General features: G+C 41.8%; 2 protein-coding genes across 2 annotated transcripts; both read left to right on the top strand.

The window, feature by feature from the left end:
- The first annotated feature begins 13517 nt into the window (after positions 1–13517).
- Positions 13518–14911, top strand: LOC106750696 (CDGSH iron-sulfur domain-containing protein 3, mitochondrial). Its single transcript, XM_014631195.1, has 2 exons — positions 13518–13701; positions 14308–14911. Exons 1-2 carry the CDS (start codon positions 13642–13644, stop codon positions 14659–14661), a joined length of 414 nt encoding a protein of 137 aa, XP_014486681.1. The 5' UTR covers positions 13518–13641; the 3' UTR covers positions 14662–14911.
- A 1310-nt stretch (positions 14912–16221) lies between these two features.
- Positions 16222–19194, top strand: LOC106750710 (C-type lectin domain family 4 member E). The gene is made up of 4 exons (XM_014631227.1): positions 16222–16523; positions 16747–16863; positions 18172–18399; positions 18560–19194. Exons 1-4 carry the CDS (start codon positions 16280–16282, stop codon positions 18778–18780), a joined length of 810 nt encoding a protein of 269 aa, XP_014486713.1. The 5' UTR covers positions 16222–16279; the 3' UTR covers positions 18781–19194.
- Positions 19195–19269: the final 75 nt, after the last annotated feature.

Genomic DNA, 19269 nt, shown 5'->3' with positions numbered 1-19269 from the left:
TAAATCTAATTAATTAGCACAGTAAAACCTAATAATTGCTTGGCATACATATTCAGGATTAATTGATCGCTATTCATCAAGTCCGTTAAAGAGGTTCTTGCGCTAATATTTTCGATAGTAGCAGATCAAAAAGATCTTTCACAAATTTACTATTTGTGAAGCAAAATTTCTTCACTATACATTTATTTCATTAATCAAATAATAAATGTTAATTTGAAACAAAACCGAGGTAAATATATATACACAATATTATAAATACGAAAATATTGTCTTCTATTTTTCTTATTAACGCTGCATTTATGCATCAGTTAATCTAATAGAGATTAACAGATAATAGAAAGACGTATATAAGTGTTTATATAAGCGTTTAAATATATGCGTTAAACATAGATATCTTGAATATTACTATAAATTATCCACTACTATATTTTTCAAATGAAACAGTCAATAATTTTGAAATGCGTCTGTAATATATGTATATTAGTCTTTAATATTATACTAATTTTTTAAACTTCTATCTTATACGCAAATATGTCAAGTTGGGAGAAATTTCGTGAAATTCCTTGAAATGATGATAGTTTCTATGCTTGCAAACGTACAAATTTATTATTAGATATCTCGGAAACGGTACAGCAAAGATTATCATTACATTTCTGTTACGCATTGTTAGTTCGATTAACTTTCATATCACGTGTACATCGCAGATTTATCTCGCATTTGATCAAACACTAGAATCTCCTCAACGTCGTTACTTTCGAGCTAGGAACGATAAGTTGCCCGCGTAACGCGCCTCCACGGCCACGTCCAAAGCTCGACTCGGCTCGGCGCGTTTCGAAAACACGCACCCGCGCTTCCTTTCGGAAGATATAATAGAAACCGGTTTCTTCTCCGAAGAAATCTCGTCGCAGCCGCGCTGCTCTTGTTCACGGCCTTGAAAAGAGCAGGCGTTTTCTCGGTCTAATTCACCGATATCTTTCGTGACGAACACTTTCCATTGTGTAACGAATCTTCTCACACCGGCCGCGCTCCGTTTCTGTGTCGTTTTCAGGCTCGAGATCGGAATGCGCCGCGACTGCGGACGTGCAGCGACGTGAGCGAAAATAACGTTTCCATCGCGACGGGCTTCCCTGATGATTCTGCAGGGGGTCCTGCGCGAATCCGTTTAAAGGCCGCTCGTGCAGCAACGAGCACTACTCCTCTTCCAGCCCACGTTTCTCCTCGGACCTCGATCGAATTCCGTTACGTAAACCATCAAGTAGGAGTGTTTAGGCAACGCGCACAATGGTACCGAAGCGTGCATCCTCAATGCGACGCTCGCGAGCGCTTCGTTTTGAGAAAGAACGGAAGTACTTTCACTGCCTACGAGGACAGAAGCTTAAAAAACCGAGGCGGACTCGAGGCAACGCCGACGCCACGTGACGGCCCGCGCGTTAAACCGTCGGCGTCTCTTGCGAAACCGCGTCTTCCTTCCGAAATTAGCAGTAACTTTCTTCTCGTTCGGGATTAAAAAATACATCACTTTCCAGCCCACCCGAGGAAGCTCTCGCTTTTTTTCTTTTTCACCTTTCACTCGTCTCGTAAATTTTGTGAGTTGTACAATTGTTCCGCGTGAAGTAAGAGTCCCGGAGTGAAACCATCTCGCATATCATAATCGCGTCGGATCTCTACGAGGAGACGTGTCGCCTTTTACCAGCGAGTCCGTAGTGATTTCGAATCGTTCAAGTCGACGATCGTCGCTCGCCAATTGCGGAACGAATGCTGAGGTTGTTATCGAACACGGTTACGAATGATCCGACACCGTGTGATCCATCGTGGAGTATTCGTTTGTTTTAATATCATTTTGATTTCTTCTGCCATGGTGCTAGGCGTCACATACGCGGAATCTATAGGAGCACCGGGGCGACGGTTGTTAAACTTCATCGATGATGGGGCGAAGATCCAGGTTGAGAACGAATGCGGCACCGATCGCCTCGATGCATCAAAATCACCGCACGCACCGGCTTGCGCTTTTCGCTTAACACACTTTTTATACGTAAGAGACTACGCCGATAGCCTCTCTTTGGAAAGATAGGCGCTCTCCACCGGTGCGATCTTGCTTTCTCCCTGCTTTTATAGTAACCGCCATTTAATCGCACATTAAGCCTAACGAAATGATACCGAGCGTTCCGTTCCGCGTGCCTACGCGCAACTATTATCCCGCCGGTAATACCGATAAATCGAATCAATTTCGTCTGCTTTGTGCGAGATGCGTTCTTGATGCGCGATCTATCGTACGTACAATCAACGTCACGAGGAAATGCCGCGGGAGAAAGTCCCGGGTTTTTCCGAAGCCGTGTTGATCACTTAACGCAGACCGATTTTTACATTGTTCAGATAAAGACCAACCACTGATTGAGAGATACATTTTTTAAGGAGTTCCGCCAAGTGAAGGAATACAACATCGGCCGATAACATTACCGTTGCTATCCGGTAATGAACCACACGTACGACTACGATCCAACCGCGAGACCTAAACCGCATCTTATTATGGAAATGCAATAATATTTTCTCTCACAAACAACTTTTCTTCCGTTAGCTGCGAAGCGATGCTCTTTCCTATGTCCCGCAAGGAAAGAAGAAATTAGTTCTCCGTGTAATACGAATTATCAGACTTAGTTTTCAGCGGTGGGAACTAAAAGCAAGGTACCTGGACAAAAAGAATTAGCTAAATTGACGAAAAGATCCAGCTGAGTTTCAGTTATATTATATGAACAGCTAATTTTTACCTGTGGGAGTAAAAACTAGGTACAGGGAGAAAAGGAATTAGCTAAATTAATTTAAAAAATCAGCTGAATTTCATTTCATTCATGTGAATAGCTAATCTGTGAGAGCTCATTTTTAACTGTCGGAGCTAGTTTTTAGCTATGGGAACTACTTGTTCTTCTGTGCGCGTTAATAAGAAAAAAACCTCCGACGGTCAAGTTTCAGCCGTCGACTCTACAAGAGAATCGCACAGTACGATTTTCTGGATTGCGATCAAATATCGTCGATAATTCGTATGATATTCGCGCGCATCCTCATTAGCCTTGCCGAATGATCAAGTTGAAAGCGAGAAACAAAATAAACCAACGAGCAGCGGTCTAGAAAAACAAATTAGTCGCACTCACCGACTTACCGGATCAAACCGGACCTGACCTTTCCGGATTTCTCCTCGATTGATCGAGCCAATGTGATCGATTTCTCAGGAGGAGCCCGCCAGGAAACTACTCCTGCCACCCTCTTTTCTGCGACCTCTTCGTCTGACCGAAGTAGTCCTCAGCACCATAACACAACCGAGGATACCGTTGCGACAAGCGTTTCTCCGTGTCACCGCGAGATGAGTCTTCGTCCTCGATTGTCCACGTCCTTCGATCCCCAACCCTCGATTACGTCACGAAGCTGCGAACACTCGCGATTTACATACGCAGATTCATCCGCGCGAAGATGCTCCTTTATTTCAGCCGTCCCTTCGAAACTACTTCGTCACCAACTTCGACGCGCGTTATCACTACACGATAAAGTACTATTGACCTATCGATAAGGTTTCGTAGAGCAGGTGAAGTCGCCTTCAATTGTCACAGACCAGCTCGCATTGTCAAAGACCGGTGTCTCTTCGACCCTCCACTAGGTGATCGACTATCCACCTCTGTTCTCACTCTCACTGGTACTCGCAAGATCGAGCGTGTCTTCCGAGAGGAAGATTCTCGAGTTTTCCGACGTCCTGAAAGAATTTCTCCGCGGCCACTCGGGCGCACCACTGCTCTCGTGGGCCCGATGAAGCGTATCGGTAACCACGCGGCGGCGGCGGCGAAGGTCCGCACCGTGACGGGCTCACACCATGTCTATCTTCTCTCCTGGAGGAGCCCCGAAGAACGCCTGCTCGCGCTCAGTGTCCGACGTCGTACGTCTGCTCTCACTTTCTCCGCCGAGTAGTTTCATTTCGGTACGTAAAACTCTCTCGCGTGGCCCCCACTATGCACGCCGCGCGCGACAAACCGCCGCCACCTCTCCGCCACGCTCCGGATCAGAAGAAAACCAACCGGCGCCCGTCGAGGAGGACGCGATTGTCCTTCGGCGATTCAGGATGACTTTCCTCTTCTCCTTCTCTCTTTTTTTTTTATATCGTCCACGGCTTCAACGACCTTCCGTAACACCCGGTTTGATCGGGAGGGGGAGTCGCGAATCCAGGAAGAGTATCCTGTCACTTCGGAGTTAAGTTTCGCCTCTTCGCTGATTGATACCGTTGACCAACAATTTCGCGATACCACGCATATTTTGCAGCAATGACATTTTATTTAGAATTTTATTTTATTTATTTTATTTAGAAAAGATTTATACGTTTATACGTTTCTGCACACATGTGTAAGATAAATGGGGACCCGATTCGACATTTTTGATTCTACATCAAGCCTTCAAGTGGAGAAAACGAAAATAAGTTCCCACTAATTGTACTCATTCCCGAGTCAAAATTTTAGTCCTACTTTAAGTCTAGTCTAGTTCTACGTTAAATGTTCAAAGGTCTTTTATTGGGCCCCTTTGATGCTGCAGGCGGGAACTTATTTCCGTTTTCTTCACTTGAACATTTAATGCAAAATTAAAAATCTTGATTCGGGCTTAATGCTACGAAGGGAATTAATTATCCGAAATTTTAGTTCTACGTTAAGTCTTCCAGCGAAGAAAAGAATAATAACTTCTCCATTTATTTTTTGCACCAAAGAAGCACGATAGAAGAATTCGAACATTTAATGTAGAACTAAATTAAACTTAAAGCAGGACTAAAATTGCGACTCGGGAAATATCAGTTGTCACGAATAAAAGGTATAGTCGGTCATGTTTCTTCTCAAACGGCATTTTTCAAGATTCATCTGAGTGAGTTCTATCCCGAGGGGTGAACGACACCTTGGTGTCGCCAAAAGCCACGATGGACTACTGCTTAATTTCAAGCCGCATTGTTCTTTTGTTCCCAAATGACTTCCACGAGACGAGGCGCACGAAGTACCTAATTTCGTTGACACTCTAGAAAGTTTTACCCACCCGGCATCACCGTTTTGTTTAATCGAAGTGAGAGCTCACGCGCGTATTCCAAAAAGCGCGAACGAAAGTATACTACGATGCGTGCGACAATTTCCGTACGGGGGATAATTCGAGCCTGTCGCGGAATCTCTAAATTTCAAATTCTAATAATCATGGACGATGATGGACAAGACGATCGCTGCACGCGAACGCAAAGATGAAATTTCATACGCGAACCCGCCGATCTGTCCGCTGCACCGCAACGAAGGTCCAAAAAATCGCACTTCCGATTTCGCACTACATTTCTTCACGCTTTGCTTGACTGCCGCGAACATTTAGGAAGTAATTTCAGACAATTAAGTGCAACCGACTGTTCTGGGAACGAGTGCGAACCATTGTTTTATCGAAAAAGAGCATGAAAAATATAGGAGAAACTGTTCTTCTCGCCATACAGCGTTCTCGGCTCCTCTTTGGAGTTTTTATGAAAATCGCTAATTTTCATAATCAGCCAGCTCTGTGTTTTTCCGAAGTACGAGAGAAAATTGACCAGGATCACTGAAATTTCGAGAAAAAAAAGAGAAGGTGCGTGCAAGTGTATTTTGAAACGTTTCGAATGCGTACACAGAGAGAAAAATTTCTTCGGATTTAATGCATTTCTTTTTTAATTGAAAGGAACTTTGTTAAATGAAACAAACAAACGAATATTTGATTCATCAAACAGGATTGTTTGGTTTCTCAAACGATAAATATCTTTACATGTCAAATAATATATTTCTTTTGTATTTTCATTGAAACATCACAACGGTTGTCACAAGCCATAAATTATTTGAAAAAAAGTAACATTATGTTAGGAAAATATTAAAGAACTTCTTTCTGTTTCGTTGAAACAATATTTCATGTATGAAATAAATTAAGAAATTGATAAATTAATTAATCAATTATTTTTTAACCAAATATTATATTTCCTCTAAATAATACTTTTTTCCTCGAACAACGTGATTTATTATAATGAAACAACATTTTCATTCAAACAGAATGGTTTAATATTAAACTACGTTGTTTTTATATTAACAGGTTCGCTACCAGATGTGCGGTGCGTGTTCTTTATCAGATTATGATAACGAATTGCAATAAATTTTGACAGTATTGTTGAGTTAAAAAACAATAAAGTAGATGTAGGATGTCCTTGGTCTAAAGATAATTACATTTTTATGTTATAAACATATTCCAAACAGACCCGTGTCAGTTGGGGACATATTCTAACAAAAAACACCCTGGTGTAAGATTTTCTTCTCAGACCCTGGTAGCGAGCGTGTTAAGCAAATTAAGCACGCTAAATTAAACATGCTAAATCCAAAGGGATCTTCTCTGTGTACAGTTCGTATTTTTCTGCATCCGCAATCTGCATCGACCGAGCGTCCGAATGAATTAGCGAAGATATATCGTGTGCACGGCGCGCACGTTGGGTCAACATTGATTTACACCTCGGAGCCGGCGATGGTTAAACTCCGAACTTCCGGACAAATTCTCAACTCGTCGGGCCATCAATCCGGGCCATTAAAAGGGCACCGCCGTGACGTTTTATCCGGAACGTTTTATTTTTCCTTTTTTTGCGGAATTTACGACGACGACGGCGCGACGACGGACGGCGGGGCATCAGGAAATCGGTGAATTATTATTTAAGCCCCGGTGAAAGCCGGCGACCGCCGCCGAGGGTGATGGGACAATCGCTCGATGAAATGATTTTCTTTTTTCGGCGGCGCGTACGCGCAAAACTCGGGCCGACTTCGCGCCACTTTCCCGCTCGTCGGCGCGTTCGCGTGCCAATCGACGGACGATCGTCGAGCGACGAGCCAACCTGATTGACTTCGAGATCAGCTCGCCGATTGCCGTAACATTCCTACGCGCTGATCGTGTGAATTACTCGCGGGTCTCGAATAATACCGAAGGACACGGAGATGAGAACGCGACGATTGAGCGCGCTTTTTCCGCGCTCCTCCGACGAGTTAAAGAAATCGGCCGCCGATATTCCGCGTCATATCCGACGGTAAAGGTGTGTTTTATACGCGGGGGTGATTCACGAAGCCGTGGCGCAACTTGTGGAATCTGCGTGATCTCCGAGGCGATTTCGAGCAGGGAAGGTGCGGTAGAGGACGCTGAAGAAATCACGGAACTGCGGCCGGTTCCAGTCTCTTAGTAAGAACCGAGGCGCGCACGATTCGAGAGAGTGCGACGTAGAATCGAACGTTGACATTATGATGAACACCGCGCGGTAATCTCGGCAACGAGAACCGTTAACGTAAACTGTTACGTTTATGTGTGCGAACGCCGAAAATTTATGCAGATCGTATTCTAGATGAAAATGAAAGTAGGCGACGCACGTTCGACGACGCATATGTGCGTTATTAGCTCCTTTCTCTTCTTTGACACCTTCACGAGCGCCGGGCTGTCTCATTAAACGAACTATCTCTTTGCGTACAAGACCGTAAAGACCCGCGTTTAAAGAAATCACGCACACACATCCGCGTTAGTGAGAGTGATCGAACGAATCATTAAGCTCGCGATCGGATCGCAATCTTCCGGGCGTATCGAACGACATCTCCCAAGTGGAGATCTCGCACAGACGCGATCGGAATCTCTCCGATTATCTCTCGATTACTCGAGATTTCATGGTATCGTTTTGTCGCTTAACTCGTATCTTAAGTGTATACGTAACGTTACGCTGACGCGTGCGTTGCCGGCGGCGAGTCGATCGACTAACGAGGTTCATTAACAGCCGGCGGTTGCATCGATTAGAAGGAAAGATCGGGCGCAGAGAAGGCGCTCAATTAAGATCGAAAGTGTTCGCACGGCCGTCGGCGAGATCTTGTTGTAGAGAGCGCGACTCGTCTGAGAGAAGAATGTCGCGGCTGGGAATGCGCGCGCAAGAACTGGGTCGAAACCGCGAGATCATCGATGCTGCTCCTTTTATTCCTTTTATTCCCGTCTAGACGAGTCGCCTGGCACCCACCTAGAGTCAACCAGGTGTAACTTTCTCCGTGAACTTCGAAAGTGTACGACGTATCCCATCGCGTTTATCGCCGCGACGCGAGCGAATTGTGCGCTCCACCGGAAGTGGGAGAGATTCTTCTTTCTATTTTAGAGATATTTCTCTCTACCGTGGCTGCGATCCCCCGCGAATCAGCGGCTTATCGCCCGGCGACGCGATGCTCGATAGATCGGCGCAGAAATTTCACTTGTTTGTTCGTGTAAAGGTGAATGTAACACCTGACGAACGAGCGGCGAGCGCGCGACGTATTCGACCGTTTAAACCGCGCACGAACTTTCTTTAAAACCATCTACAGCAGTCTTGTGAGAAAATCCGCCCGTTCCGCTCGGATTTATTACAACATACATGGAAAATCATAACCTTGAATCAAGGAGAAACATTCTCAGATATAAGCAAGGATATTATAATCATCTTAGAAGAGATTTTGTCTCAAATCGGGTTCTAGTTACACTTGCATCGATAGAAATCCGATCAAATCGAGACTAAAAGATCCAAGAAGATTATAATTCTCTCGATTACAGAAGAGTTTCTTGCCGGAGAATGTCGGTTCTTGATTTAAGACTAATCTTTTTTTTCTATGCGCGCATTTTCCAAAATGTAACAACGAAAGTTCACGTTCGTTCCGTTCGTTTGATGCCCGATCGCTAAGTGTACGCGCACTTTAGTTCATAATATGGATTTTGTGAAAATTCACAGATTAACGCGAGCGGAATGCCCGCGGTTTACCAACGTCGGGGAAAGAGCGGAGACGTGTGTTCGCATTGCGCAACATCGAGGAAGCCCCGGGTTGCAATTAGGTGGCTTACATCGTCTTTTGCGTACACGTGCCTTCGCGCGGCCATTGTGACGCGGCTGGAGAAATACATGACAATTGTCCGGCGATATCAATCCAAGGAAAGTCGTAACGTCACGGAAAAAAGTGAACGAAAAAGTAACGTTGCGTGACGTCATATTAAACTATCGATGACGATTGTGACATCATACTATGTTATCGATAACAGTCGCGTTATTTCCGTGCCGCAATTGCGACAACAGGAAGGAAGGAGGGAAGTAAGGAAGGAACAATGCGGTCGTCACGTGCACCTTCTCTGTCGAAATCGCGATATACGGATAAAGCGATAAACGAAATATCCTTTGGACGTAAATATCAATGGTGTAACGCGAGTATGACGTTAATTAGAGCGGCGTGAAAATCGAGGCGTCCGTTCCTAATCTTTCCCTTAAAAGGAAAATATCGTGCGATGTATCGTGTATGGGCTCGCGTTCGTCCCTGCTCCAATAATTCGCGAGACTCGCGAGAATGCGGAGAATTACAAGTGATGAACTACCTGTCGGACTATCTGTAAAACGTTCCTTCGACATTCACGGCGCTAAGTGTTACAGGTTGATTTTAATGCCGGGTCAATCGCCAATTTTATATGATTTACAATCACGGGCAGTTGAAGAGTCAATGAGTCAGTTAAAGAGCCGTTGCAGGATGATAACTGTGAATAATTGATTGCGGGAGGACAATAAAGTGTCCGGTGAGGTAACACATGTGCTAATAAATTTGATCTTCTTCTATTTTACGCTGCTTTAATTCTTACATACAGAGGAAAAGATTTATTTGGATTTAATAAAATTTCTTTAATTGAAATCAATTTGTCTTTTGGAATAGAGCAACAAAACGAATATTTGATTCAACAATCAGGATCGTTTAGTTTCTCAAACAATGAATACCTTTTCGTCAAATAACATTTTCTTCGTATTTTTATCCAAATATTACAATGGTTGTCACAAGCGATAAATTATTCGTGAAAAGTAACATTTTGTTAGAAAAATATTAAAAAACAAAATATTGAATTACAAAAATATAAAAAAACAAGAATTTGTTTCAATGGAATAATATTTAATATAATTATATAATAAAATAAATTATTTTTATTGAAAACAAAATATTTCCTCCAAGTGATACTGCTTTTTTCTACCAAACAACATGATAATACAATATTTTCATTCAAGCAAAATAATATTTGATATTATAAATTTTCAACAAACCCAAGTCCAACAAACACGTATACTATATCCAAAGAAACCTTTTTCTCTGTGTATTTTAATATTAACATTTCCTCTGTGTAATTTAATATTGAAATTCTACAGATCCTCTATTTCCAAACGAATTGCTAAATAAACTTCAAAATTATTATAATTTTTTTAGTAACGTTTGTAATTTCTCTTTTTAAAACATTAAAAGGAAATGATTCGAATTAACTTCCTTTCCAATTCTGTATTTATCACTCACTCTAACAAATTGCCAAATGAATTTTGCGATTGATAATTTCTTTTCTTTCAATAATATTTATAATTTCTCTTTGGAAAAACTACAAGAAAACAATTCGAATTTACTCCTTTGAAATTTCCCATTATCATTCACTTATCTTTATCGTGTCATAATCATGTGGTAACGGAGTAGAACGCAAGTCCGCGTGTAATTTAGTGCGAAAAGATTCTACGCGATAGGCAAAAAGCGGTAGGAGGAATGCGAAATTATGGGGCAGCCGAGATAGGAGATTCTCCACGTGCATTATTAGGAGCAACGTCGACTTCCTCTCGCGACCCATATAAATCGGCATGGTGTACACGGTAAGAGACTTACGCGCGAGCGTATGTATCGGCGCAAGTATACGCGGGTATACATCTCTATGCGCGAAAGGGACTTTACTTTCTCAAGCACGCGACCGCCGTCACTCCATCGGCAGCTCCTCTTACTTTCTCCCGCGCGCGTTTTAAAAGTAGGTCCCAAATAGGATTAAGCGATCTTTGAAGAGCCACTCGATCCGCCGCTACTCGTGTTGCTCACGCCGCCACCGCTGATCGCATTGATGAAAATAATCGTGACAATGACAATGGTGACGAGGGAGGAAGTCGCGGCGCGCGATAACGTTCTTTTCCGTCGAACGTGATGAAATACGTGAATGAATGAAGTACAGGACTTCTAGCGAGTTTTTCCCGGTATCGTGATACTTTTTTTACGATATGCTTATTCTTACCCATTCACGAACACGGGGGAAAAAAGACCGTGGTCGGATTAATGAAGGAATCGAATGTGCTTCGGTCGAGGGCAACAGAATTTCTGCCTCCTGTCAACCAAATTTCTTCTTCTTCAAACCAGAAATTTCTTCAACGTGTTTGGGTTTCTTTCACAGAAATAGACGTTTATTTAAACACGGCGAAATAAAATGTTATTCCTAGCAAATATAAACAAATTAATAAAAAAACAGGTATGTTTATATATTTCACAAAACTATATATTCCGTCATCACAGTCAAATTTCTTCCTAACCAATAAATATCGAAGAAAGTGCCACAAGAAACATTTACTTCGCGAGATTTCAATTTCTTTTTCTCAGTGTAGTGTCAAATTATTCACGAGTTTATCTTCGTTAAACTTTCGCATCGGGTGTTTCGGTCGATCGAGTCTATCGGACTCGAGCCGGTGATTGCAAAATTTGCCGGGAACAAAACAAAATCAGCTTAGCTCGGCTCGCGTGTGCGTCTCCACTTGGTAGTTAATAAATCGAATACAAAGCGACGAGTCTCGCGCGCGCCGCTTGTTGCACAGATTATCGGCTTTCTAATCGATAATCTCCTATGAGCAACCCCTGCGTCCGCTCCACTTACGTCCTCGTAGTGTCGTGGACGGTCAATTACCCTCGCGAATGCATTCCATGATGCTGCAATGAATAAAACGCAAGCCCGTCCCGTCTTCCCCTCAGCAAAATATATCCTTTTAATATCTTCGCGCGCGCGCGATTACACATCAGGGTAATATCTTTCTCTTGTTTATGTTTTTTTCTAGAACATCGTTTTTCTTCTTTTCCACAGATCGTGGATATCTCGAGCACGCGCGTGTTTGATCATTGGCTCACGTTCACTTCGTGAACAGCTACGAAAAATTGCACGAATTGAATTTTACGCAGAGACGTTCGTCTGATCGCGTTCTTATCGGGCTGGTTTTGCTAGCCGCTAATTACGCTCGCGTGTATCGACGAGATTTTGGTACACGGTTTCAGGTTTTTTCCCGCGTGTCTTTCCTTACATAGCGCTTAGCCCCGCTTTCGTCAGCGAAAGTGAATCGGACGAGACGACGTTTCTAACCGGGCAATCGGAGACCGCTCGTAATCTCGATATTCCATACACGTCGAATAAATATCCATCGTAAGTCTCATAATGGAGAAATAAAAGGCGAAGTAGGGTAGGCATTGTAGATTATGAATAAAAAAATTAGAGAGATCGGGTCAGCTTAATAATATCAATAAAATTGATTGTGAGTAGAAGAAAATCCTCATCATTTCTTCGTTAAACTTTTACAATTTATATAGTAGCGGTAGGACTGTAACAATATCATTCTCCATTATATGTTTCTTATACAGAAAAAAAGTTTCTTTGGATTTAGTAAACGTGTTTCTTTGACTTGGATTTTTTTAATATGAACAATGTATAATTTAATATCAAATATAACTTTTTAATGAAAATGTTATTTCACTAAACCATGTTGTTTAATAGAAAAAACGTTTGATAAAAAAAAAAAAGTATTACAGAAAATGTTGACAGAAAATAATATTTCGTTTTTCGCGAAGAAGAATTATTTCGTCACATATTAAATATCGTTCCACTAAATCAAAGAAGTTCACCAATATTTTTCCAACTCAGTGTTACTTCTTTCAAATACTTCATTGCTTGCGACAATCATTGTAATGTATGGAGGAAAACAAAGAAATATGTTATTTGACGTAAAGATGTTTATTGTTCGAGAAACCGAACAATCCTGTTTGCTGAATCAAACATTCGCTTGTTTGTTCTACTCCAAAAGACAGGTTTCTTTCAATTAAAGAAACTTCATCAAATCCAAAGAAACCTTTTTCCCTCTGTGCACATCGCTATTAACATTTCATCCAATCGTTTCAAATTGTCTTAGAGGCATGAGTTTCATACCGATTAAGGTAAATTTGATTCCTCTTCAAATGCGGACACCAATTTCCCCGCATTTCCGCATTAATAATATCACACTTATAACATTTATACTTTTACATTTATTAACATTAACAATAATATACATAAGTGCAATTTTCAGCAATCATCGATGGTCGGTCAAATCAGGGTTCTCCAATTACGCTGATCGGACCCATTCGGACGCATTCGCTGCCACACTGAACACTTACTTTCGTATCTCTGGCTGCTTAAACTTTCTTTAATACCCGCGCTCTTTAAACCTCGCCGACACTGGTAGAGATGGCGCAACATATTCCGCCGAAAGAATAGATCCAAGAAAAAAAGAATAGCGCATTAGTAAGCAGCTGTAGTATCGGCGGTCACGTGCTTGACTATGGTATGCGCTTAGCAATGGGCTATCAAATCCAGGATGACCGTGACGTAATACCCGCCGCGAGTCAATGAGAGCGGAGTCGCGCGCGCGCGCGCTCTCTCCGATGTTGGCAGCAGTAGCGGATCAGCTGTTTCGCGCGGATTCTCTCTCGCTGTGGTTTAGCTGCGCTCCGGGAACGTGATCGGCAATTTAGCGGAATGAACTTGTTCAATCGACTGCCACGACTCTCTCGTCTGAGCGCTCACCATCGCCAAAATGTAAGCCGATAGAGTTGAACGTCGCGAGAGCTTTTGTTCTGTGACTCGCCCGTAACTCGTCTTCTCCTAACCTAACTACGCCTAACCTAAACGCGATGTCGTAGATGAAGTAATTAATATTTCTCCGCCACGAACGCACAGTACAATGTTTTCATCGCGGGGGGGATCAGTCCTGGCCGAAAGGCTCGACTAATTAACGATCTACTTCGGAATCGTGACCTTGTTATAGACAGAGAAAGTCTCGTTAATCACGGTGATAATTGCAGTGGTAGCTGGATGGTTCGCTGATGTTGCATCTATTATCGAGGATAGAGCCGGTCTGAGAATATTCTGATAACTTCTCGTCTGACCGCAGGAGCAATTACTAAAATTAAATGAATCAGTACAGATCTTCCACGTGTTATTGGTTCTAAATTAAGTTCAAGTTTAAATTTGAAATAATTCCAAGGAAAATTCTATTACGGGAAAATAGTGATATCAAAATATTTCATTGTCTGTAAGATAATGTAACAGAAGCAGCGTAAATTTCAGTTTTGAAGAAGAAGTGACATTCACTGACTGTCACTCTGCTTTGATACTGACTCAGCGATGTGCCGTTGCTTTCAGATCTCTCGCTTCTGCACGAAAACCGAGGAGCCGGCAATTCCCGTGAATCCGCTGAGGGAGACGTACAGTGCCAGTGATCAGCCTGGTAACGGGCTAATATACGACAAGAAACCTTTCAAGTTACATCTGGAGGCCGGCAAGAATTATTCGTGGTGTCTCTGCGGGCATAGTAAGAGTCAGCCACTATGCGATGGCACGCACAGGAACATCTTTTTCAAGATCAAGCTGAGACCCATACGCTTCACCGTCACCGAGACCAAGGAATATTGGCTGTGTAACTGTAAGCAAACGTCGAACAGACCCTTCTGCGACGGCACGCACAAGAGACCCGACATTCAGGAGTTGAAACGATAGGAAAGGTGAAACTCTCTTGCGAAGTTGCGTAATCAACGTACAAATATCGTAAATCTTGGGCGCAAACGCGCGAGATAAAGACTTGCTGTACGTGTAATTACACGATTGCCATTTGCATTTGGATATATCTGCTGCGATGTATATAATATGTTTGTCGCTGGGTAATTATTGCCAATACATATGATGTACACACTGCGATGTTATCTTTGATATTTCAATAAAACGTCAGGAATTCGTATCGTGTAACAAACGGACAAATAAACGTTTTTCCAACCTGTTTTCCAGAAAATTCGGGAAACTCGGGGTAACACGGGGACGCTAAGAACAAGGCTTAATAAAAGAGAAATAATTTTAATGGAGGAATTTTCTTTTTTAATTTTTTGACATTAATTAAACTTCGACATTATATGACCAAATCGAGATCAAAAGAAATAAAGAATGGAAGAAAACTTTTTTCAGGAAAACTCTTTAACTTCATCTTGCCTTACAACTTGAGGTAAAATGGAATAGCGTTGAGGATAAGGTGAAATAGTTGAAAGCAAGATGATTTCGGTCATCACTGACATATAAACACGAATAAATTTTACTTTTTTTCCTCATGTGAAATCATGCACGAAATTCGCGTGTTCAATGCTGACAAATCTGACGAATCACTCAGTCTTCCACAGACTATGAATGCAAGCCTGCGCAATACATGCACTAAATAATACCAGCAAAGCGACACAAAGTGATTTAAAAATATAATAGTAATGAAAAATTATTAAGATAATATAGGAATTTTACTGCATTCAGTTGACCCTTTCTTGTCCCAAGTAGTAGATATGAAACTACGCGCGTTTTATACAATTACGGAATTGAATTGACACAAAAAACTAATCTACTATAAAATATAACATATTATTTGATTTACTTAGCTATTTAGACCCGGTTTTTCTGGCCGACTTGCAGTTTGGGCTTAATCTGATAATAATGCAAAAATTGCTTGTCTATTCATGGTTAATTTTTAAACTGATAGTTTTGTAATAGTAACTTTTAAAGTTTAATCATTAGCCATGAAAAAAAAAAGATTTTTTACATCATCAAATTGTGCTTAAATTAACTAGAAAATGAAAAACCGAGCCTTAGTATCGTATCACAAATAGATTTATTGTTTTCCGCAAACTCGTTCGAACTTGCATAACCCGTTATTGTTCGTCACAGACAAGCACGTTGATTCGCTTCTTACAAGTCCAAGCCTATAGTTGGATAATTACTTCTATATAACGTATTTCCCTTCTCACCACGCTACACCGTCTTGCCCCGAGTTCCGCTGCTCGCGGCAGCAAATAAATCGCGACGCAGCTGCAAAGGCGGATCATACTTATGCATAAGAATAAACCGAAATGAGATCATCGTGGAAGATAGAAAATACCGAGATTCAATCACTGTATCCTGCCCCGCACCGAATTCACGATCTCCGCCGATTCAGGCGCGATTATCTTGTCGCTCCGATTGACGCGCGCTTCCGAAGTCGGAGATGCGCGTACCGCTCGCTGCTGCCTCGTCGGGGAAAAGCGAATTCAGTCGCTTCGAAACAGTTTCAATCGCATTCTTCGAATCGGAGATTCGTTCTCACGCGATGCTGATCGTCAGCCTGTCGTCGCTCTTATTGACCATGCACGCGGCACACTCGGCCGTCGGCGATCGTTGCTGCGAGATCAATTACCACGAGCTGCCGCAATACGAGCTAATAAAGAAGAATTCGCGCTCGAAGCAGCCGATCATATCGCGAAAAGTGGTCTCCAACGTGAGCGAGTGCGAGCAATTCGCCGCGTCGAAGAAGTCCCTCGCCTTCAATTTCGTTTCCGCGAGGGATCGTGCCGGTATGCGAGTAGCCAGGCAATTAGATGTAATTACGCGAGGTGTAATTAAAGTTAAATTTTACACGATACCTCCCGCGAAAAACGTAATTGCGGCGAAGTATAACGCGCCACGGCGCGAACGCAAAGCACCGTGTAATTATCGTATTCAATTAGTGGAATTAATCTGTATGTTTGCAATTTCTCCATCCGGCCCATCCTGCGACGCGCGGCGGTTTCCTCGCAGGAAGTTGGGAAAATACGTGCCAGGCTCTTCAGTGCCCGGAGGATCACAACATGACCACTCTCACACCGGCGGCGAATCACAAATATTACAGCATGTATCCAGTTTTCGTTCCGCCAGGTAATCGCAATCACGAACGTCAGACCGCGGTCACGAACGGTGGGCGAACGTGCTCTCGGAATTCACAACTTAGCGAATCAGCACGTGCGTCCGGTCTCATTTTCCAGGAGATAGATTCTCGTAATGCTTATTAAACAATCGTGGGACGTAAATTGGAGTAAACTTTACTTTGAAACGCATCGCACGTCACAAACGGGTCGTTCACGATTTTACTTTATCAATGGTACCTTGATTTCTCTTTGATAAATGATAAGAAATCCATCAAATGTTTGATCATATTAAATAATGAACTATTATGTGTATATATATATATATATATATATATTAATTGATCCAACATTTGATGAATAAATATTAAATAATGAAATTCTAAAACTTCAAATCTGTCGTAGAATTGTACTGCAATAAAAGCCGTTCAGCTAAATTTGTCCAAAAACGACAAACCGTTGCCTGGCGCCATCTAGCGGCGTCAAGAAGGAACTCGAATACCGAAAGTTTCGAGTCTCGACTGTGTTAAGGTTCGAGTCTTGGGTAATTTTTAAAATTTTTGTTAATTCTGAAATTTCCATTACGAGCCGGTTTCGTCGAACGATGAAAGTCTTAATGAGACTCAACGAGAGATCGAACGAATCGTTATTTTCAAGCAACACACATACATCAAAAGACCTGTGTAGAGAAAGAGAAATTTTGTTGGACTTGATAAAATTTCTTTAATTGAAGCAAATTTACCATTTGGAATGGAGCAAACAAACGAATGTTTGATTCAACAAATAGGGTTGCTTGGTTTTTCAAATAATAAATATTTTTCTCTTTACGTCAAATAACATATTTCTCTTATATTTTCACCCAAGCATTACAATGGTGGTGACAAATAATAAATCGTTTGAAAGAAGTAATACTATGTTAGAAAAATATCAAAGAACTTCTTTGGTTTCGGTAAAACAATGAAAAACAGTGAAATATACTTTTTTATTGAACACCAAATGTATTATTTCCTCTAAATAATACAGTAGTTTCCCATTAAACAACATGGTTCGCTCGAATGAAGCGATAACATTTTCATTCAAACAAAATAATATTTAATATCACATTATATTGTTTACATTAAATAAACCCGAATCAAACAAGCACGCGTACTAAATCCAAAATACTTCCATCCTGTATCTTCAAATAATACGATTCAACGGTAGATTAGTAGGATTTTCGCTAAATTTTACATGAAATTTTTGATAGGAGGATTCAATAGATCGAACAAACCATTGGATCAGGCAAACCATTATTATTTTACGCGACGAGGATTATTTTCAGATAACACAACGGTGAAGTGCATTCCCAAGGCGGGAGTATTTCTGTTCTCCTCCGACCACTTGAATTACACGCAAGCTCGGACTTTCTGCCGAGAAAGGAAAGCCTCGCTCGCGCATGTGATCAGCGAGGAGCGCACAGAAGGCTTGGCGAGGTTCGTTTCGCCGAGTACTCCAAGATACGTGGGCCTCAGCAACATTGACAGTGAGAGAATCTGGAAGAACGAATTCGGTACGCGCAGCTTCCTTTTCACATTTATTTATTGCACGCGTACGACATTTGTACAGGAGATTTTTATGACAAATTCTCGCAATTTTCTCTCGAAATATACTTCCAAAAGTCTATCTGTGTTAGCGATAGAAGAATGACGAAATACATTTTTTCTCGACAGGCGAACCCCTGTCGTGCTTCGATTATCGAGCATGGGGCGTAGGACAGCCGTCGCACTCCAAAGGCTGCGTTGTCCTCGCAAGCTCACCTGTCAAGGGCACGCCGCCCTCTTGGGAAGTCGCGCCCTGTTACATATCATTACCCTTTATTTGCGAAGTTATACCTTTGCCGATTCAACAACGTTCGTCACGACGACGTCACAAACAACGTTCGTCACGATGACGTCACAACATCGTCGTCGCTAGTAACACGAACGCAGTCACAATACAGTCCATAGTTGCACACGCATGTAATTAGAATATACATATACATATACATACATATATATATATATATATATATATTTCATGTGTAACGAATTTAATCTACGAATGAAATTCGTCACTTGCAACAACTCAGTGAAAACATTGCATTATAATGTCATACAGTATGCACATTACAAAATATAATGTATAAAATATTAAATAATTGTTATAAATATATAATTAAATTATATATAATTATTAAATAATTAAATTATAATTGTTTAAACGATAAAAACGAGAAGTAACGAGGCAAAACTTAACGCGTATTCTCCGAAGCAACAAAGGAATAGCCTTTGTCGGATCGCACAGGATATCCTGGAAACTTCGCGCTTGACTTTTACATGCAATAAGGACACCTTTCCGTGCATCGCTCTCTTTCGAGGCGGTGACTGACAAAGAAGGTCGG

Source organism: Dinoponera quadriceps, unplaced genomic scaffold, assembly GCF_001313825.1.
Source record: "Dinoponera quadriceps isolate SergipeBrazil2010 unplaced genomic scaffold, ASM131382v1 scaffold5144, whole genome shotgun sequence".
Lineage (NCBI taxonomy): Eukaryota > Metazoa > Arthropoda > Insecta > Hymenoptera > Formicidae > Dinoponera > Dinoponera quadriceps.
Note: the sequence above shows the minus strand (reverse complement) of the source record. Positions and strands in the feature narration are given on the sequence as shown.